The following is a 24,435-nucleotide window of genomic DNA, read 5'->3' on the forward strand; positions in this document are numbered from 1 at the left end:
CTGATAGATATCCGTATGAGTGTGGGAGCAGATGGGCCAACAGTTTACGATATTACAACGATCAAGAAACTTTAAAGTTATCGTTTAATCATTACACACTTAGCCTAGTTATTTATATAGCTACTGAACGATATATAAAAACAGGAACAAAACTAATTAGCACATGCTTCAATGAATCAAGGTAACACTAAAGTCCATATGTGATACGGACACCCAGTTATAGTAAATCATAGGTTAGATGTACTGTCAAAATTCAATGCCATTTTGATTACGTCTACAATTAAAAGTCAGATGGACATATAGCTGCATATCTATCATAAAGCGTGTTTAAATTATTACTAGCTAGTACTAGTACTGCATTCTAGTATTTTATTAATGACTGGATTATAAATGTTTATTTTATTATAATGGGGTTGTGTAAATGAATTCATATCCATATAATGTACATTGAGTGTAATATTAGCAGTATGCTAGCATTGCAGACGCTGCTCTTCAATGGAAGAAGAGCCTTATCTGTTGCTTATGCAGATCATAGTTGTGCTTAATTTCATGTCTGTAATGACGTATTGTTATTGGGAGTCTCGAGCGAGCCCAGATGTGTATGAGCTCATGTGTCTCTTCATAACGGGTGTGGTCTTCACCCGGGGCGTGACTCTGCGATGCTTTACTTAACTGACTCTTGGGAATTTAATACATAGTTTACGATAACACAATATCGAGCATTGTGAATGTATGAGAACGAACTGTTCCCAAACTGAGCTTGTTTGTAGAGCTCCTGAGGTCATAATACTGTTTATTTATTGTTTTGTCAATGGAAAATTCGCCATTGATGATAATGCTGATGATGATGCTCATGTCTGACTTCTGCTTAAGCTTTTTGTGAAATGGCACATGTCTAAAGTTGTCTAATGGATGCTAGATGATGCGCTGTAGCTTACACAATAAACATTTCAAAACCTTCCATCTGGGTTCCATAAGCCTCGGTCTCTGTGTCTCAGAGGAAGTGCTGGATGAAAATGAACTGAAGATTCTCAGTGTTGTCACTCTCAGGGGTCCGGCTAATTTTAGATATTTTTTCCTTTTCTAGAATGATGAAGAAGATCCCCTCACTGAGTTTTATTGAGTACACGCTGAACTGAAACCAGATAACCATTGTTTTCCTTTTTTGTTCGTAAAATCTGTTAATGTTTTAAACAAGCAAGGATGCATAAAATTTCTGAAAATATCAAGACATTTATAATGAAAGAAAGGAATTTACTGAATAAAAATTAAAAGGTGTATTTTGTAATCTTTTAGCGATTTGGCCTAAAATCAAAATTTCAATTAGTTGAACATTTCATCTCGATTACGATTAATGAACGATTATTTTTCTTGGGGCTGGACAATAATTCGATATAAATATATATCGCGGTAGATTTTTTTTCAATAACGATGATATGAGTTTTAAACCCATTTCCGGTATTTCAATATATATATATATATATATATATATATATATATATATATATATATATATATATATATATATATATATATATATATATGTATGTATAGTAACTTATATATTATAATTTTTCGCTGAATGATATTCAGTGCTTAGCCGTCAGAAAGAGTGTGATGTCACTTGCGTGATGACATACATCACAGACACGCTCTGCCAGCGCTCCGTCGCAGAAAGTTTGCCCTGAAGTGTGCCTTGAATACAGGTGTAAATGAACAAGCTTCCACAAGTAAGAATGTAGATGAAATAGTTGATGAGAGAGGAAAGACTAATGCAGTGGTGTGGAAGTGATTTTGCTTTATAAGTTTCGATAAATGTATAGTTTCGGTGCTCTGCAATATGTACCGGAGAGTGGTGCCGACTAGCATCGGTAACACATAAAATCTGTTCCACCATTTGATCCAGTTACGCCTGATAAAACATACTGAGAGTCAGAAGATGAGGCATCATAAAAGTTTAAGCCAACTTCCCCGACACTGAAACCAGCAGTGTCAGAAGAGAAGGCAATGAAGCAAACACAAATGCTATGAGGCGCTGTGTAGTAATTAAATCAAACTTTGCTTATCAACATATACATAAAACACGTGACGTGCATATACACCCATACTATTGAATGTTCAAAACATGTATGAAACTTGCGCATATACAAATATACAGGCCCGGGTGTCCCTAGCAGCTTGCACTCTCAGCAGTCGCACTTTTTTCATTTATTATTAATTTGACCATAGCCTCACTCTTTTTATTCATTATTTTGATGCAGCTCCTCACTTTTTATTTATTTCTCGCAGCCCTGTGAGCAAATTGCGTTGATTGTTCAATATCTGTCCTGAATACTGTTAGACGTACATGGAAACTATAATTCACTTTTATCTTTGCTGTATTTTATTTAGCCATGCTTGTAAGTTATTTGTTATATGTTATTCGAGAACCAATCCCCTTTAAAATGATCCAAATCGACCGAAATGAAGAATTCTTTTCAAATAAAGCTGTGTTTGCATTGCAATATATACTGCAGATATACAAAATATCGCAATGTCAAATTTTCTCAACAACGTGCAGCCTTATTATTAATATTTATGGCTGTTGATGATAATAATAAAAATAATAGTTAGTGTAATAAGAGTTGGTGTAATAATAATAATAATAGTGTATATTAATAAAATCAGTGGTTTTATTACAACTACAATGATTAAAACCATTTTCAAGTTTCATATTCAAACATTTAAAGTTGTATTAGTAAAAGTATAAATTATTGTTTAATCAGGTTTTGAACAAAAAGAAAAAGAAGTCGACGGGTGTAATAAGTGACGTCTGTTCATTGTAAACTCCAGAACATTCCCTGATGTCTTGTTTGTAGTATGTGTTGTGGTTGTATGACCCTTTGCCCTAAGTCTTTTCATCCTTATTATGGATTTGTCCTGTAATGCACTTACAGCAGACAGCAGAGGAATGAGCAGGACTGACTTCCTCCTTATTTTGTCTGTCTGTTGGATTAAGTTGTTGAGAATGTTATCACAGCAACATAAAATAACTTGCATAACCAGACTGTACAATATCTAAAGAGAATAATTGGTGCAAAAGTCTTCATGATGATGGAACCTTGTTTTGCTTGTTTATTAGATTGTTCTATATTCTGGACAGGGGGTTGTGATTAAAAAATAAAAACACCCCTTATGTTACATTTCTATAATATTGTGGTTTTATTACAATCAAGAAGCGCACACTGATATACAATGCATACAATAGTGGATTTCTATGAATGTGCCTTTTTATGACCATATAAAAGAGGGGAAAATGTTGAGCAATTGATTGGTTAGAAGATAGAAAGAAGGTAAATTTACCAGGTGTAACAGCCTGATCTCACGAGGAAAGTAACTGTTTACGTTTTTGTCTGGTTAGTGGCTAATTCCTTATGAGTTCAGTTGTACAAAAATGTACGATTTTTAAAAAGAGGCGTGGCACAAAGCCCCACCCCTAAACCCAACCGTCATTGGGAGATAAGCATTCATTTGTTTTCTTTTTGGCTTAAAGTCCCTTTATTAATCTGGGGTCGCCACAGAGGAATGAACCGCCAATTTATCCAGCACACGATTTACGCAGCGGATGCCCTTCATCTGTACCTCATGTCTTTGGACTTGTGGGGGAAACTGGAGCACCCGGAGGAAACCCACGCGAACACGGGGAGAACATGCAGACTCCACACAGAAACACCAACTGACCCAGCTGAGGCTCGAACCAGCGACCTTCTTGCTGTGATGCAAATGTGCTACACACTGCGCCACAGCGTCTCCGGGGATGAACAAATTGTACTAAATTATACAAATGAGATTGTACGATTTCATACGAATTAGTCACTAACTCAAAAAGTTATGTATTGGCATGAGATACCGTTAGGTATAAAGAGGAATTACAAGCACTCACAAAGCGAGTTTTCTGTCATTTAATGCCAGGGTAACATAACACAACTGTAAAATAAATTCACATTGTTTGAAACTGAAAGAGTATGGGTGGTTGACAAATAGGCAGTAAAAATGCTGTTTTTGTAAAACACCTGGTTGAAGAAACAATTATGTAGTTTGAATTAGTGTTGTCAAAAGAATCGACTTTACTGTTTTTAGTAAAATTATCAGTTTACATTTGTCTGAGGTACTGTGCGTGGTGAACATACTTAACCATGCCCCTCCAACTAGGGCTGGGCGATATGGCAAAACTGCAATCTCGATAATTATTTTCCATATTAAACGATAACGATAAATATTTCTATATAAGTTGTTAATGATTCCAGATTTAGAAAGAGAACCCCAACAGTGACTGAAGCCACTTAAAATTAGAGGGTCCATTAAATGGCATGACATATTTTCGGCCGATAAATTTTCGCTGACCAAAAATTCGGTACATCTCTAATATCAACGCACTTTTCGATTGCTATTGTTGCACCTTTTTGATTATTATAGAGTAAAAAAGTGCAATGCTTATCATTGTTATTGACATAAATTTTATCATTATTCGATATAATATTGTTTATCGGCCCAGCCCTACCTCCAACTGTCAGTTTTGAAAACAAACAGAAATTGTGAGGAGAAGTTTAAGTTGTAACAACTCGATCTTTTAGAATGAAATGCCTACTTTATTACATCCAATCAGCTCGCAGTAGGAAAAAAACAAGCCACGTCCACTGTTTTCATATTTAATATTCCTGTCTCGAAACTGCGTCACAATAAGAAAAAATGGTCGCAGACTTTACAAACGCACTTAAATCTTGGTGGGAAATGGACGTTTTTAAAATTTCAGTACCGATTGGTACTGAACTCGATATTTTTGACAACGCTAGTTTGAATAGATATTTATGTCGGACTTGTTAGATATTTTCAGTAAATAGGAGTTTCTCTCCAAAGGACAATATAGCTTAATTTTACAGTGGTTTCGAAATAGAGCGATCCTTCGAATCAAGTTTTCAGTGGAATTGTCCATTTAAAAACTACCACACCAGAGGACTTGGTTTTTCATTAACAAAAGTTGTTTTTAGAAAAACATGAATGAAAAAAGGATCACCATTTTAGAAGTATGCTTGAGACATTCACACCATAGGACAGTTTTTGAGATTTGGTTCATAAAAAATGTACATTAAAAGTTATAACAGAGCTGTTTTTATTATGAGGTCCATGGAACACGATGATTAACCATTTACTGCATTTTAAATGATAACCACACTATTAATATTAATTTTTGTCATGTGTGACTTGTAAAAATGCAATGTCAAGTCAACCCATAAGTAATAACTATAGAAACACACTATTAGTTTGCGGAAAGGGTTCGTTTGGCAATCACCTCTTAGGCTTTATGGCTTACACTCTTTTAAAATGGGAAACCTCTAAAAATAAATGTCCACGAGCTTCTGAAACATGCAAATCTCCTCACTTTTGGTCAGTTTGCATTGGGATGCATTCAGAAATAGGAAAGAGGTTTGTGGTTTAGGATCTTGGCTGCTTGCAGGTTTGATGTGAGGGGCAGTTTAGAATCGGCATTCGTTTCAGTTTTAGCACCATTTAAACCCCTTAGCCACATTAAGCCCAGTATTCTCCTGGTTTAACTGGTTATCTACAGCAGTGTTTCCTGTTCCTAGAGGCACAGCAACAGTACATATTCTGGATATTCTCTCCTTTAACTGACTAATTCATTTCAGGTTTTAGAGTCTCTTCTAATGTTCTGATGAGCTGATTCAGGTGTGTTTGATTAGGAAGAGGTTAAAAAACGTGTACTGTTGGTGTGCCTTCAGGAAGAAGGTTGGGAAATACTGATCTTACAGTAACAAATTGGGACTTTTTCTAATCTGCTGGTGTGTAACATCCTTTTATTTGTTAAATTGGATGTTAATAATGAACATTAAAGATATTTTTACCCCATGAGGGTCTTACACACCTCCCCTAAAGGCTACAAGTTAAGCTGACACCAATCCTTCTAAGAAGCCCAACAGTATTTTCCTGGATTTACTGCAGCTTTTTCTTAGCTTTAGCAAAAGTGTGGTTTACTTATCCATTAAGGACTCATAAGTTAGATTGAGTTGAACCAAAAGTCTCACTGTGATTTCGTTATTGGCTTTGGCTCGGTGTTCGGAGTTCTAGATTTAAAGCTCTTCATGGAAAACACCGATGCTATTTCACTGATGGATCGACGCTCAGCTTGAATTCTCCCTTGGTTTTGGAACAAACGCTGGTTAAAAAAGTCTATCCAACAGCAATACGCCGTTTTATTCTGATGCCACAGTCTGATTTAGTGCTTTTTCTCAAGCTTCATGTTTGCTATAAACTCTGCAGCGTTTGTTATAAACTCCTCGACTGCGTGGTTTTGGGTTATTACTTCTCAGAGTAGCTCAAGAAAATGAGCTGTAATCGAAGCAAACAAATAAATGCTGTAATTACAGGCATTGTGAATAAAGTATAATTTTGCGTTTTGGTATTTCCCGTGGTTTGTCATTTAGATGCTTTGGCAATATCTAATTAGACTTCATTATTTATAGCCTTCATGTCGTGGGCCAGAAATGACATGGTATTCATGCATTGGCGAATAAATGACATCAGCTATTCCTGCAGTATTTTTGGCTGCTGGAATTTCCTCCCGTTTTATGGGTCTGACTGAATTGAGCTGGCAGGGATTGATTCAGGATACCCTGTGAAAAACCACAATTTAGTCACCAACCCCATCGCATAAATCAAGACTCATTTTGCTTCGTCTAGTTATTTTTGAATGCATGAATGTAATGCATGAATATGGGGTGGCTCATGGCTGTCAACTAGGACGCCATAATTTTTATTATTTTTGAATTTTTTTGATGTCCTTTTTTTTTGGATTACTAATTTTCAGTTTTTTTAATTTTATTTAATAGTGAAAATAAATGTTAAATTAATCATAAAAATGTGTAAAATTTTAATTAAAAATTAGTTTTAGTGGTCCTATGGAAAGCTTTATTATGGTTAAAATTTAAACAATTCTATAAATATTTTTTAATTATAATACTAAAATATTATTAATAATAACAATTATTTGTGTATATATATATATATATATATATAGTATATGTATATGTGTGTATATATATATATATATATCTATATATATATATATATATATATATATATATATATATGTATGTATATGTGTATATATATATATATATATATATATATATATGTATGTATATATAAACAGTATTATTAATGATAATGTTTGTAATAATAATAATATTATTGTTGTTGTTGTTATTATAATTATATAATATTATGATAATATTAATAACAATAATAAAAAATAATAATAATAATTTAATAATATTAAGATTAATAATAATAATAATATAATATTATTATAATTTATTATTATATCAGTATTATTTATTACATAATTACAATATTATTATTATTATTATTATTATTAATGATATTTTTATAGCATTAATAATAATAATAATAATAATAATAATAATAATAAAATAATTCTAATAACAATAATATTATTAATTATAACAGTAAAATTAATAATAATAATAATAATAATAATAATATTAATAATAATAATAATAATTCAATAATATTAATAATCACATTATTATTATTATTATTATTATTATTATTAGTAGTAGTAGTATCATATAATGATACTATTTAAAAAACATTAATAACATTAATAATGATGATAATGCTAGTAATAATAAAATAAATCAAATAACATTAATATTAATCATAACATTAATATTAAAATAAAAATAATTAATAATATTATAATTAATAATAATAATAATAATATTAATAATAATAATAATTATAATGATTATTATTATTATTATTATTAATGATAATTCTTTTTTATAATAATATTAACAATACTATAAATATATTTAATATTATGATAATAAAACAATATTAGCAATATTAATAGCAATAATAGTATTATTATTGTTATTAGAATTATTTTATATTATTTATTTATTTTAATATATTTGTGGCCAATATACATGCCACAGTAATCTAGTGTCATTATATGTGTGAAAATATTATTCACAAACAACAAAATGTGATTTGATTGGACGTGCATTACAACTTTTCATTTATCCAAAATTTGCCAAGTCCTGTGCCCTTTTGTTTCAAATAGCCAAATCTTTTTTTGCCTGCATTTTACAGTTCTGTTGCGTTTTTGCTTTACAGAAGTCATAGGGCCTGCCAAGTACCTTAACTAGCAGAATTATCCAGTAACAATACACAAACTAATGGATTTGAAAAGTAAAGTTTTATGTCCGGAAACTTTATACGCTACACTTACTGCATCAACTGTCCCCCAGGAGTGAGTGTGTACAGCAGTGATGATTATGATTCATATCTTTGCTGAAACACCGCAGCTTGATGTAGAAGCTGAGGAATTTGGAGATGGTGCAGTTCTGCAGGGGAGTGAAGTTCAAAGGTCACAGAGTTTCCAGATGGGAATGAATAGTTGAGAAATTAAGTTCCAGCCTAGGGTTACAGGTCACGAGGGGGGGGCAACATTTTTCATATCACACAGAGGACATGTAGGATCAGTTTAGTAATCTCTATCTCTCTCTCTGTGTTGTCTCTTTATCACACTCTCACTCTTTCTCATTGATTGGTGGAAAAACTCATCTTGTGTTTGTGGTTGGTTATGTAATGGTAGTAAGTGGACTTTTTTTGACATGATGCTCATGGCTACTGCAGCTTACGGGGCCGCACTTTTTGTAGAAATCGTGAAATTTAGAAAAATTTTAAATCAAGGAAGTTTTGAATGATACGAAAAAGCAATATTTGTACAATCCACCAGACTACACACAAACACTGTGTCCTGATTATACGAGTTTATCTGAGGTAAACTTTCAGCTGTTGTTTCAGTATTATGGCAATAAATCTCACGTAAAATTGTATTTAAACTCCCATTGGTTGCATTTAACACTGAATAAAGCACATAATTTGTACCTAAGTGGATTTTCTTAGGAATATGCTGTTGTTCTGCCACAACTTTGCGGAAATAAAAATAATTTCTAAAATAGACATTTTATGTGTCGTCGTCGGAGATAGTTAGGACAAAAACCCCTTTTAATAAAGGGTCATAAAGAGTCAGCAACAATACTCAGGCAGGCTGTGGCAATGACACGATGCTCAATTGGTACTAATGGGCCCAAATTGTGCCAATGGTGGTGTAATTGTGCCCATACCATTACACCACCACCAGCCTGTTGTTGATACAAGGCAGGATGGATTCATGCTTTTATGTTGTTGACACCTAACTCTGACCCTACCATCCGAATGTCACAGTAGAAATTGAGACTCATCTGAGCAGGCAACCTTTTTTCCATTCTTACATTGTCCAATTTTGGTGAGCCTGTGCGACTTGTAGCCTCAGTTTCCTGTTCTTAGCTGACAGGAGTGGCACCCGGTTTGGTCTTTTGCTGCTGTAGCCCGTCCGCCTCAAGGTTGGATATGTTGTGTATTCAAAGGTGCTCTTCTGCATACCTCAGTTGCAACGAGTGGTTATTTGAGTTACTGTTGTCTTTTTATTTGCTCGAATCAGTTTGGCCATTCTTCTCTGACCTCTGGCATCATCAAGGCATTTGCGCCTACAGAACTGCTGCTCACTGGATATTCTCTTGTTCTCTTACCAGCTGTAAACCCTAGAGATAGTTGTGCGTGAAAATTTCTGTAGATCAGCAGTTTCTGAAATACTCAGATCAGCCCGTCTGACACAAACAACCATGCCACATTCAAAGTTACTTAAATCACCTTTCTTCCTCATTCTGATGCTCCGTTTGAACTGCAGAAGATTGTCTTGACCATGTCTACATGCCTAAATGCTCTGTGTTGCTGCCATGTGATTGGCTAATTAGAAATTTGTGTTTACGAGCATTGGACAGGTGTACCTATTAAAGTGGCCGGGGAGTGTATATTATAATAAATATGGCAATAGTTTAACTTGGTGAGCAAGATATTTTACGCACTTGCACTGCAAAAAAAAAGTAGTTTCATCTTATTTCTTGTCCATATATCTAAAATAAATTCTTCAATTTCAATCAACCAAGAAGAATTGTCTAGACAAGTGAAAACATTGTCTTGTTTTCAGAAATAATATATCAACAAGCATAATAATCTGCCAATGGGGTAAGGAAAATTTCCAAAGCAAAACAAGACTATTTTGCTTACCTTATTAGCAGATTATTTAGCTAATTTTAAAGAAACTCACTTGATTTTGACTTATCATTTTTGAAAACAAGACATGTTTTGTGTTAACCTAGAAAATGATTTTTGATTGAAGAACTTTAGATATTTGGACTAGAAATAAGATGAATTTTTTTGCAATGAAAGAGTGCAGAAAATATCTTGCTCAGCAAGTTAAATTGTTGACATTTTTATTATAATATATAGTTGAAGTCAGAAATATTAGCCCCCCTTTAAATTTTTATTTCTTTTTTAAATATTTCCCAAATGATGTTTAACAGAGCAAGAAAATGTTCACAGTATGTCTGATAATATTTTTTATTTTGGAGAAAGTCTTATTTGTTTTATTTCGACTACAGAATAAAAGCAGTTATTAATTAATTTAAAACCATTTTAAGGTCAATATTATTAGCCCCTTTAAGCTATATTTTTTTGATAGTCTACAGAACAAACCATCATTATACAATGACTTGCCTAATTACCCTAACCTACCTAGTTAACCTAGCTAAGCCTTTAAATATCACTTTACGCTGTATAGAAGTGTCTCGAAAAATATCTAATCAAATATTATTTACTGTCATCATGGAAAAGATCAAATAAATCAGTTATTAGAAATGAGTTATTAAAACTATTATGTTTAGAAATGTGTTGAGAAAATCTTCTCTCCGTTAAACAGAAATTGGGGGAAAAAATAGGGGGCTAATAATTCAGGGGGTCTAATATATGATAATAGCACAATTGAACAACATGATTGTAATTACCATTGTTTTCCCTCAGCTAATAAAAAACAAAACAAAAGCCAAGCAGAATCCATAGTTTCCGCTACATTCATTCTTTCATGGCGGGGCGCCACGCCAAAATTGATTCCGCCACTGCTACATTACAGCTTCTCCTTCAAAACATTCATTCATGTTTTTTTTAATAGTGGGTGATAATCGCACCAAAACGTATTAAAAGGTATGTGAATTATAACGGCGCAAACTTTTCTGTAACCAGAGTAGTGATGTGCGTCATTTTTTTTAACCCTTTAAGGTTACGTGCTGACTGACAGGTGCGTAATGCGTGAGGCCAGCAAACACGACATATAGCCGTTTCACTTAAGTTCAGGGCGCATTAATGCCGCTATATATATGTAGGTCTATTCGAGACATTCATAAATATTCCTAACAAATCTAATAAATGTTGGAGACACAATCGTTACATAAACGCACTAAATCGCACTTCAGCAGCGTTTATTTGGGAGTGCACAAGAAGATCTGCGCTTGAGCAGCGTGTATTTGAGGGGGCATGCAAGACGTTTTGTGCGCAAGCAGAGGAAATCGGCACAAGCAAAGAGATTCACGTGCTCGTAGGCTAATACATGAATGCAATCTCGAATTGTAATACTGCGCAAACATTTGTCATTGAAATAACGCCACAGGTAGTTGGTAGATCTGTGTAAAAAAGGCCTGCCACCACAGCTGGAAAAAATCCTAAAGGAAACACTGAGAATCCATATTGCTTTAAAGAGCTTGAAATTTAAAGTGGTGACAAAACTGCAGTGCTTGCTTGGAATACATATAAGATTAACACCCACTGGTGTAAACACTAATATGTAATTCTCATTACTATAGTTGCTGTATTTTATAGTGTGAACACTTCTTGGTGTTGGTAACTCCATCGGCCAGTCAAGTACAGATGTTTGTTACTGACAAACTTCACTTCTGCATTGCAGCGTGTACTTTTTTTAGTCAATCACAAAAATTAGTTTATAACCCTGTCATGTTTATCCTAGACATTTCACATTTTTGTGTGTATGCAGGTGCTTAATCAAACTGGACTGCAGTCTCTGCCTGACGGACGGTGTAAATCATGGCTCTTCCGTTTAAGAAAGATCTGGAGAAGTATAAGGAGATCGATGAGGATGAGATTCTGAATAAACTGTCAGAGGAGGAGCTCAAGCAACTGGAGAGCGCACTAGAGGAGATCGACCCAGAGGTGAGGGACACGCACACACTTCTGACTAAATCGCGTCTGATTTTACCACCATATTAGAGTTTATATCATCAGTGAAATAAAGATGAACAATGCTTGCTGATGGCCTTTTTTAGGACTAAGATGAGATGAAAATGCCACAACATAGATATCGTTAGATGGCAATAGTGATTAGATAAGCGTAAAATATTGTTGATGGAAAAAAAAAAAGATGAGACTAAAATGTAATCAATAAGATAAAAACGAACCAACATCATTTTTTTTATCGATACAGTAGACCTGTGAAGTTTCTGTTTGTTTCAGGCCAATCAAAACGAACACGTAAGTTTCTGAAGACATTTAATTATTTGAAATTTTTCCTTTTTAGTTTCTTGTAAACCACTGATAACAGTGTGATGGTGTATTTCACAGTAATGTTGTTGATTTATTATGATGAGAAGTGCGCTCATAACTGCAATCATAAAGTGCTGAGAAGTATTTTTTTTTTAATTCTGTTATTGAAAAATTTGTGTTATGACCTTTCATAAACAACTACTGTCTGTTTGTTTATGCCTAAACAGAGCTCAAACTTGCTCCAAAACTCAAGAGCTTCTTCGTGAATTGTGAATCTCCGTAGTTGTTCTCAAAATCTGTTTTCAGGTTCAGATCTAATAAGTAAACGCTTAAATCAGGGGTACCCAAACTTTTTCTTATAAAGAGCCAAAAATCAAACTTGATTGAGGGCTGTGGGCCTAAGTTAAACATACAGTACCAAACCGTATTACATAAAATTTGCTCAATTGTTTGCTTATTATTATTTATTTATTTATTTATTTATTTATTTATTTATTTTTAAGTTCCCAGGTTCTGCAGGTTGCAATGTCCAAAATTGTGCTTGCCAATCTTAAGCCTTTTCTTAAGAATTTTCCCAACACAGAGCCTGGGGGACCAGTTGACCCCCCCCCCCCCCCCTTATTATTTCAAAAATAACTAAAAAAGGTTGCTTTAAAACATATTAAATGATGATGCAATATCATTTTTAACGTTTTATAATCAACTTATTTTAGCAAAAACATAAACAATCCCATATATAACACAATGGAGATCAATACTGAATACACTAGTCGAGCTGCTCCTGCCTTTGCCTTTATTTGCTCACCGATGTCTTGTGCATTGTCCTCTGTCTGTCAAGTGACATTATTTATATTTTAAAAGTCTGATTTATATGAAACGATTAATTTTAGTAGATGTTTTTGTAGCTCCTCAATTAACAAAGAAACAAAAGGTTATACATTCAATTCGAAATGACGGTCTGTCAAAGGCATTCGCCCCAAACAACTCCCCATCATTCTCCCTGTCTTTTCCGAAGAGATGGCAGGCCAAACCAAAGATTAACCTTGCCCCGCTGGCCCTACTTTGGGCATCTCTGACTTAAATTGATTTAAGTATGACATTTTTGTGTTTATTGTATAACTGACTGCACTTCTGTTGTGGTTCAATTACCTAGAATGCTTTGCTGCCAGCCGGACTCAGGCAGAAGGACCAGACATCAAAAACAGACACCGGCCCTTTTAACCGCGACAAACTTTTGCAGTATTTGGAGAAAGAGGCTTTGGACTATAAAGAGAGAGAAGACTTTGTCCCTTTCACTGGAGAGAAAAAAGGTAAATAACGAGCCTGTTATTTGATATGGCAATAAGCACCGTTTTAGGAAGAGTAATTTGATCTCGGCTCTTCGTCATAATGAGGGGAGAAGACATGAAATTAAAATTTTTGTTGTAGTCTTTAAGTTTCTACAAATTCGTCAGTAGGAATATCTATAGAATGGAATAGTTAAGAGTATGAGGGAATGAGTTTTAAATCATTTAATGACACGCATATAAAAATATGATATTTATGAATACCCATGTCATTACATGGCCAATAAACCAACCAAAAAAGCTATGGAAAACATGTTAAATATATAAGCTTATTTCATGCGGCCGCCATTTTAAAAAGCGAAAGCAAAGCTGCGGTGGGAAGAAACCCAGTAGTAGAGGACCAGCACTGTTAACATTGCACTGTTACATGCCATGGACTACAAACCTCCAGCTGTTGCCGTGGTTTCAAAGTGCAGATGTGGTGTAAATATTACTTTTATAATATTAATATAATAAATAATTCAGCAATTCAGCAGAAGCACAAGGTTTGGTTAAGTGTGTGTTTGCTGTGTGTGTATTGCACTGGTTTAACCACTCCTGAGAAATGGATCATTATTTCTGATACTGCAGCCACAGGGAGGGTGGGGCAGCAGCAGCTCATTAGCATTTAAAGAGATATGAAGAGAAATGGCTCACTGGGGACTGAGGTGTTTTGACAGGGTAAAAATGGTATCTGTTTGGAAATATTTGGCAAAGTTATAGACTTTCATTAATATTAGTTAAGTAAAAAAGAAGTCTTTACCTTCAACCTGTAAAAAATATTATCCTGAATCAGCCCTACTTAGTGCTTGAATTTGATTTACTGTATTAGAAGTTGATATAATGTATAGTGGAAGGTATTTATTTACACTACCATTGAGAAATTTAACTAAAATAAATCATTTAGACCCTAAAGAATCATATCTAGTTGTGTAAAATGGGCATCCGATGCCACTGTTAAGCTGTTTCCACAAAAGCAGTTTATTCAGTGTACATAAGCCATTGTGTCTCCATTGACATTCATTCAAAAATCCTCTCGCGTCTCCTCCCCATTGTACCGCAGCTTTACAAGTGTGATTAAGTATGTGTTTATCATGGTTTTTGTCCTTTTGAAGCCTGGCGTCACTGACCTTTTTTGTTTATATGGAAAAGAACAAGTCATGCAGGTTTACTGAGTAAATAACTGGCAGAAGTTTCATTTTTGGATCAACTCTTCCTGTTTTGTTGTTGGTTATCAGCACATTGGCTGCATTCAAAATCTAATAGTGTCTGATTGGGTTCTTATTTTTATTTAATTACTAACTGTGTATAAGTACTTACCTTTTTCTGGATTTTGATTCATTCAAATATAGTCATTTTGCCACTGTTTATTTTTTAAACCAAGGAATCACTGTTTCAAATACAAGTATTAAAAACAAGTATTGCAGTGATAATAAAAGGACTACATGATGTCAAAACTGGAGTTATGTCAACATACAAAGTGTTAGTATGTGAGCTCAATCTAGGAAGAACCGTAACATAAAATGTATTGCCAGTCCTAAAGTGAGGTTCATATAGAACATGTTTTGCACTACAAAAGAAAAACTACAGATAAGGAACGGGAAACAAAATGCAATATAATGCACAGAGTTGAAGTTGAATTTTATGTTTGAGAGGCTGAAAAAGATACAAGATGCAAGATGCAGTGGTCAAATACTTGTCTCAAGTTTATGTTTACATAATAAAAACAAAGGAAAGTAAATAAGGTAATGTTGGATATTTTACATATTAATTATAGTGAGAGATTTTACATGTACATAGTTGAGCACATCAGCATTAATCAGATGTCAAATTTGAATAAAGAAAAGATTTCTTACATTTTTTTTACGTTACGTTGATTAGTTAAGAAAGTATAGAATAAATACAAAATATATATTAATATTATAAACATAAATATGTATTTAAATATTAAAATATTTATAAAAATATTTATTTAATATTTCTTATAAATATTTATTTAATATAATATTATATCAAAAATATAAAATGTTAATTATTTATACTGAATCAGTCAGCTCTATTTAATGGTGTGAATTTAGAATGTTTTTTTTAATGCCAGTGCCATTCACGTCTCCTCACCAGTGAATATCTCCCAAATATTTTTACTATAAATAATGTTTATTTATTATTATGTTTAACAGAGCAAGGATGTTTTTCACAAAATTGTCCATTATTTTTTCAGAAAATAATTCCTATTAGATGTTCACTATTCTATTCCAGAAAAACTAAAAGATTTCTGTTCCAGCAAAACTAAGATTTAAAATATTATATTTACATTATGTGTTATACATTTACATATTTAAATTTTACATATTTTTGTTCTACATTTTTAATATCTATCAATGTTATAAGCCCCCTAAATAATAATAATTTTTTCAGTTAGCCGCAGAAGAATCCACTCTTGTCCAATGACTTGCCCAATTGATCTAACTTGCCTAGTTAACCTAATTATTCTAATTATTATTTCAATATTAAAATTATGGCAAAAACAAAAGAAACTACTTATTAAAAATGTGTTTAAACTTAGATTTAAACTTGTGTTGGGGAAAAAAATGCTAAATTAATTTTACAGGAGGGCTAATCATTTTCCATTAAACATTATTTAGATGCAACCATCATAAAGACTGGCCAGAACACACAAAGTAGTTATTTTATGCTAGGGTGTTGGCTCTATTGGTTTTCAGAGCTTTTGTCATGTTTGTCATTCACTGCTCAGGCTGTGTGTGAGCTTTCATATCGTGCTTCAGTACAGTACAGTACAGTATTGTGTGTGTGTGTGTGTGTGTGTGTGTGTGTGTGTGTGTGTGTGTGAGCAAGAGTGCTGGATCAGCTCCTGTAGTGATTTAGATTCTGCTGTCTCTGCAGGTATGATCAATTAATACTGTCTGTCCTTACATAACCACACACACTGCAGTATGGATGCTCCATATCTGTGTATGTGGGATCGACTGTTTGTTTATGGACATGCTGTTTTGGCATGTGAATGTCCCACCCAGTGCATGCTTACTGATTTTATCTACTGGAGTTGTCTTGGATTTGCAAAAAGACATGCATCCATGCTGAAGATAATTCACAGAGGAACAGGGTCTTTAATAATGAATGATACTGTCTGGTGGCTATGCTAAAAGCTTAGCTCAGTGTGAGTTTAGGTTTAATGGCAGATTCTAAATGGTAAATTTCTGACTCTCTGGCCATCTAAGATGTATTTTACTTTTTTCTCAGTATACCATTTCAAGAAGACTTTTATCGGAAATTGCAGTTAATATAAAATGCAGTTTTAGGGTAAACAATACCTGTACACGCAAAACAAAATTAATTCCTGGGTTTGCTGTTGATACTTTGAGGTCCTAAGTATTGAAACAAAATAAATTTTTACAAAATATGTTTAATCCAGTGTGTTTATGATTAGGGATGCAACGATTAACTGATTTCACTGTTAACTGTGCTTTAATTCATCACGGTTAATTAATCATAAGGGCTTCTCAACACGGCATTTCTGTTGCACAGAACAAAACTGCTGCAACTAAACAAAGTTATGCCAACTGTGCGCTAGTTCAAAGTTCCGAGCTTGTACACTAAGGTTAACCCTTTAAGGTGCACTCCTTGAAAATATATATTTTTTGGCAAACGCTTGCATTGAGTAATATTCTGACAAAACTCTGATAAATAGTAATAAGCAATTAAAATAGTAATCATAGCCTTTGGATTAGAGATGCTCATTTCGATTAATTTTGCCAACCGACAACTGTCGCTCGTTAATCGAATATGGACCGTTAACTGGTCAGATTAATATTAAAATATTATTTAATAAAAAAATATATTAAATTATTTAATAAAAAAATACATTTTTTTTTAGTGTGTATTACTTAAGAATTCTGATTTATTTTAACATGTAACAGCAGCATACAGATCATAACAGAACATCTTCACGCACCTGCAGTGTTTTCAACAGCATAGAAAAACAATAAACTAAATAAAAAGAATAAAAAAAATAGTCCTGCCCTAGATATTTTTCACTTAAATGACAAATTTAGATTACAAAAAAAATTTAGATTTTTCTTCTGTCAAATTATAAAAATCAGGCTACCTCAAGTCGATCGCTCCACAGGAAATATGCATTTAATTAATGCTCTGCTGTTAGAATTATATTCCAAAACCTCTATCAACATTTTTAATAGAAGTCATTAATTTAAAGATTATGTTTTATGATTATGACTTATTTCCTCCATCTCACTCGCGGCTCATGTGTGCGCGTGCTGCCTGTGATGAAAGACAATGACAATGAGTCTTAAGGCTCAGGCTACTATAGCATATAAAAATTTTGTTGTTTATATATGATATTGCATTAATTTGCATACATGTTTTATAAGCTATAAAATGAAAGCCTCAGAGTTATTCATTATGCAAAAATATATTAAAAAATATAATTTTTTTATTTTAATTTTTTTTTGAATGTCACAATTGTGCACAAGTGTTGCTGTCAATGTTGTTATAATTGTAATCTTTAATAATATTGTGGTATTCAAGATTTGTAAAGTCATACAGCTCCGAATAGCTCGAAACAGCGATCATATATTTATTATCTGTTTTTTGTCCTGTCTCTGTAATCCTGTTGCACTGTAGAAGCTCTGTCACGAAAACAAATTCCTCCTATGTGTGAACATACCTGGCAATAAAGCTCTTTCTGATTCTGATTCTGATTAAAAGTTCTCTGTAGTCATCTTGACAACACAAACACTGCTGCCACCTCAACGGAAAGCCCTCCTCTGCTTTCCTTTAATTGAAGAATGAAAAAGACCCGACTGACGTAACATGCTTTCACTGGTCTGGGTTGACTTTTATTTCAACAATGAGCGCACAGCACGCAGCGGCAAAATGAGAGGCGTGCAGGGCGCATAAGCAGCATGTAAAACACTCGCGACTATTAGTAAACCATTCAAAAGATGTACCTCTCCTTTTAAAAATACTGTACCTTTTAAAAATGTATAAAATGATATCTTTAATCTTTTAACTGATACCATTAACCTGTTACAAACGCACCCTTTCAGTTAATGGGTAATTGGTTATTTTGAGCATCCCTACTATGGATAAAAGATCGATCAGGAAGTTACAATGCTTGTTTAAAGGCTAATATGCACATACATTGGATTAACTGTGGCTGAGGCTAGCAGCTTAAGAGGCCTTTCACATATCATGTCTTTTCCATGCGCAGGTTCGTTATTTCCAATGGAGGTGCGCAGTTTGAGTGTGCTTGTGTCTTGCTAAGTTGAAAACATGATGCTGTTTTTTTTTTTAGCTTTTCAATTTTACCGTTTCTACTTTGGTCCAAAAAAAATACATGTATAGTTGATCAAAAACCTTTCAGGCAGAGGTCTAGCAGCCTTTGACTACATTTGTTCTTTTTAAAAGGGTAATACTAAGCTAATATGTAGCTTACATTTACATAAGACAAAAGTCCAGAGAGAAATGGACTATTCTTAGTTTTTAATATTTTTTGTGCTGTAATATTTGGTTCCTGAACAGCTATAACACTTTTTCAGGAGTTTTCATGTGATTTTTCTAAACTAGAAATATTTTAAAATTAATTAATGCATATTATTCGTGATAACCATGAAACCGTGATTATTCCCATCGTACAACCAAAATCTATGATTGCTGCATCCCTGTTTATAATACATATAATCTGCAGTTAAACCAAATAGCATAGATTGTAAAAGATATGGACGTAGTATCTGCGACATCACCCATAGGTTTCTAAAGATAAATAAAGCTACATGTAGGCGTGGCCAACCGTCACCATTTTGTTCGAGTCATCACACTGATGGAGGGTTACTAAATAAGGGCAAAGAGGCGGAGCTACAGATGTCTGCTAGCATTTTGCTTACATGGGCTTTTCTTTGAGTTAAACGCTAAATACTTCATTACCTGCGACTCGTTTGTGTTCTGACCACATGTGCTGGGATGTATACTATATCAATAAAGTGTTTAGTCTTTTAAAAACACTGTTATAATACATTGAGCTAAGCATTGTACTTATGACGTTTTTCTACAGGAGGAAAACACAAAAATTTCTTCCAAATACTTCAAATATAGTCCGTGTTAGTAAATGCAAGGCTATTCATGAAATCTATAACACTGTATGACAACATTTCAGATGACTATTCTACAGCTTACAGCTAATCAATCTGTCAGATTCTGGAGTGCTTTACAGTTCTAAAGAAAAATATAAATGATAAATTATCTTAAATAAAACAATTACATTTATAGAGATGGTATACAAGTAAATAATTTTACTCACATGGGAAATGGAGTAAAAACTTGAATGGTATGTGAGCACAATTAAGTGAACACAGCATGCCATATCATCTGATAATTGTAGGTAATAATTCCAAAAGGCAATTGACTGTGTAAAGCCACATAAAACAAAACAAAAATACGTATGCCGGGTTCAGCGGCTAATCAGCTGGAATCAGCTGAGGGAACATGACAGCAACCAGCGAGACCTAGCTGTCACTAGGCTACGCCCTTAATTATGAAGACTTAATATAACTTAATACAAAGAAACGGAAAACGAAACTTTTTTTTTTTGCTTTTATTTTGGATACGATGTAATTTTTGCCCAGTACTAATGTAACTATTTAATAATGTAACTAATGTTAGTCAACAATTTGAAGTGATTTTATCAGACTATTAAAATCTTATCGTAAACAGCTTGTGTTTCAGTAGCCTCAAATACTCCTCCAATTACTTCAAGATGACCAACAGGTTCCACAGAGAATCAGTAGAATTCAGCTGAAAAACCAACTTAACTTGGTATACAGGTAAATAATACCAGCCAGCTCACTCAGCTCACTCAGCAGTCACTTATGACTTGCAAGAGAAATATGTTTCCTCATTGAATGAATCAAGCAGCCATTTCCAAATGCAGTGATCCAAAGAGAGATCCATAACTGCTATTGGTTTCACCATTTTTCACATCTCAAATCAGATAGATTTTTAGTAAATTTAGCTTAATGGCCACTGGAAATGTTTCCTTCCATTTACTGGAACGTGCAACTGTACAGGAAGAGATCTAAAAAGGTCTTTAGAGTATGTATAATGTTTCTGTCCTGGCCTTGAGATTCTCGTCTGGTACATCCATCATTTCAGAAGGGTTTAAGATCATATTTCTCATATTCAGCATACAATTTTGCCTGCATTTTTGCACCAGTTTTAGGCCTGGTGTGAGTAATAGTGTGCGTATTGGTGTTCACAATGACTAATACTGATCCTTTTTCAGTTATTTACAGCTCAGAACTGTGAAACCACAGGAACACAGCACGCATCATTGTCTTTCTTGTATACTCTTGTCCAATTAGTCATGGTTAATTTGCATTGTGTACCGTTCTTAGGTCACTGAATGCACATCATTAATTCAAGTCTCAACAGCAGTTTACCATGCATTTAAAGTGCCTGTCCACTGTTTGCCATCTCATGTTGCATTTCACCCCAGAAAACTTTTAATTTGTGAGATGCTTTTTGCTGTTCTAGTAATGGTGTGTAATTAAGATCCTTTTTGCACCTGGTCACTTCGTGTGTTTTCTCTGATTGGATGTCTGTTTTGAGAAAATGCTTTGTTACATTTGGCCACATAAATGTGTCTCTGCTTAACTGATACAAATCTGATCTTCATATCCTGCTCTAAATGCACATTTGTATGCATATTTTTTACATTGGAAGGAATAAAATTTACATATGTGGTTTCAACAACAAGATGCATTTTGATTTGTACAGTTTTGTCTGGAATGCACCCCAGATTACTGCCTGAAATAGTTTAAGTAATTGGGTTTAAATCCCTATCAAATGCATTTCAGAGGGCATTTACACCAGGCTTTTTCGTGATCAGATAGCTGTCTGATTAGAAAAAGCTCAATAAGGCCCTGTTTACACCTAATACGTTTTCATTTTAAAATGAATTAGTCGCCATTTTCTTCGCTAGTCATGGCACTGACAGAGGGTTACCAAATAAGGCCAAAGAGGCAGAGCTACAGATGCTTGCTAGCATTTTGCTTAAAAGGGCTTTTCTTTGGGATAAACGCTAAATACTTCATTACCTGCAACTCGTTTGTGTTCTGACCACAGGTGCTTGGCTATATACTATATCAATATAGTGTTTAGTCTTTTAAAAACACTATTTTAATACATTGAGCTTAGTATTGTTCTTATGACGTTTTTCTACAGGAGGAAAACGCAAAAACGCAAGGCCCCATTTACACTAATACGTTTTCGTTTGAAAACGCATGCATTTTGCTACAGTTACGCTTTCCGTCCACACTACCCCGGAGTTTTTGAGCACCAAGAGCATTTTGAGGCCGTAGAACGCTGATGAGGCCGTATTCATTTGAAAACGCTGCTGCTCCGTCTTGGTGTGGATAGGGGGAAAACAGAGACATCTGAAAACGAAGCCGTGGCTGCAGACACTCACAGACATCTGATTGGGGTTTTCCTCAATATTGAGTAGCCTACACACAGTTCAGTCTTGCATTCTTTCTTTCCTAGACTTCGCAAGTTTGATATGGAAAACAACCTCCACGTCGGGTAAATCTTCAAAGGGATCAGTGTACTTTATAATGTCATTCACATCACCCTGGCTACGTTATCTTAACAATGAAAATGAAAACATGATATAACGAACTGCCTATTTTCATTTTCATATTACCAACTTAACAGACACCAAAAATGTGGAGGCATCATGTACCTGCATATTTATATATTTATATCATCTTCACTGTATGCATGTTTATATCAAAACAAAGCCTAGGCTATAACATAACTCCTTTAATTTTAGTGAAAAATACGAAACATACTCTCTCTTTTGCTGAATATCAGTTTTAATAATCAATAATGGCCATTGTAAATGTATAACTTACAATAAGTTTATACATTATAGGAAATAAAGGCAAGCAATTAGTCAAATGCGCAGAATCCGTGTATGTAGTTTCATAAATTAATATCTTATCTTTTCATTCAGCCAAAACATGTTACCTGAGAACAAGTAATAGATTCAATTTTCGGGGAAAATGTCATTAGATGAAGACAACAAGATGAATTAAATATCACGTTTAACAAATATGTGAGATTAGATCCAGCGGTAGATTCTTGATGAACCGTCCGACATGCACAGCTCTCACCTGGGTTCTGTGCTCAAAGCACCTGCAGATTGCCTGGAGCTCAGACGTCCGCATATGCTGCAGAGCATGTCAGAGTGTGTGTGTGGTCATGTGATGTGCGTTTTCAGTGGTGTAGTGTGGACTGAGATCACGTAGAAACGCTAGATAAAACGTCAGTGTGAAAGTAGATAGTTTTCATTCTAAAATGCTGTGTTAAAACTAAAACGTGTTAGTGTAAACAGGGCCTAAGAGATCAGGTGTAGGCAGCTCCTAAGGGCCAGGATACACCAAGATTGATGGTCGGCAGTTGAGCTTTGTCAAGTTATTAGGCTAGTTGGTTTGGTGTGTTCAACACATTGGCTGTTTCTCAAAATGTGTTCTTCATCATTCTTGTGTCCTTGTGTTCTCTTGCTGTGTCATCATCTACCGCCAAAGTTCAGTTCCAATATACTTAAAAGTGTAAGAAAGGAGGACACGTGAAAGTTTCCTGTATGTGTTCTTGATATTGAGGATGCATCGATGCAGACTTGAGCGCAAAACTCGCTCGAGACGTCCCGTAAGTCATTGCAGCTGAATAAAAGGGAAGTGCAGCATTTTATATCGATTTATTATTAAAGTTCAGAGATATAACTTATTTATCTCAGGAGTTTCCCTAAATGAGACAATGAAAGTAAACACCATGAACATCTTTATAAAGGCATAAACACAGAAAGGGTGTTTATTTGCTGAAATTCATATTAAAATTTGTTTTATTTGTATTGTGCTTGCGCTCGTTAAATGTATACAAATACTGAAAAGAGGAAAAACAACAAATTTTTTGTAACCCAAAAAGTACTGTTTGCACGATTTGATTAATATCATCGTATACAAAAACATTATAAATAATATTTCAAAACTCACCGGAGGTTAATTGTTTTTAGAAAATGTCTAAAATCTTTTTTTTTCAGATAGGCCTTTGTAAAATGAAAGTTTAATATGGCTTTAAAATGGCGTTTAATTTATGTATTGTGTATATACCTACATTGTTATAGCTTCTGTTTGTTTTATAGTTTAATTATTTAATGTGATTTTTAATTTTTTTATTATTATATCCGATATTTGTAATTCTTTAAATTATTTCAATGTAGCTTAGGCTATTTAGTCAAGATAAGACACTATTGGTTTGAGCCTTCAAAAGTGGACTTTTTTTTATTTTATTTTTTTTTATGTCTTTTTGTTGTATTTATATTTTGCATTATCTCCAAAATAAATAAAAAAAGAAAGAAGCCGCTCACAGCATCAACAGAGCTGTCAAGCGAGCGCTCTTTTGCCCGGTCCCACACTCTCACACAGGCATCTAAACGTGCATGTATCATGCACAAACGCACCCTTTAAACTTGACAAACACTCCCGACAACCTTTAC

At 33.9% G+C, this 24,435-nt stretch overlaps 1 protein-coding gene across 1 annotated transcript in view; it reads left to right on the plus strand.

Annotated features, from left to right (window-relative positions):
- tmod2 (tropomodulin 2) overlaps positions 1-24,435 on the plus strand; it is a 56,668-nt gene that overhangs the window by 217 nt on the left and 32,016 nt on the right. The window contains exons 2-3 of the mRNA XM_056477931.1: positions 12,014-12,189; positions 13,673-13,829. Coding sequence (XP_056333906.1) covers positions 12,064-12,189; positions 13,673-13,829 — 283 coding nt within the window. The 5' untranslated portion in view covers positions 12,014-12,063. The remainder of the gene's footprint in view (positions 1-12,013; positions 12,190-13,672; positions 13,830-24,435) is intronic.

The sequence above is a fragment of the Danio aesculapii genome, chromosome 18 (genome assembly GCF_903798145.1).
Source record: "Danio aesculapii chromosome 18, fDanAes4.1, whole genome shotgun sequence".
Lineage (NCBI taxonomy): Eukaryota > Metazoa > Chordata > Actinopteri > Cypriniformes > Danionidae > Danio > Danio aesculapii.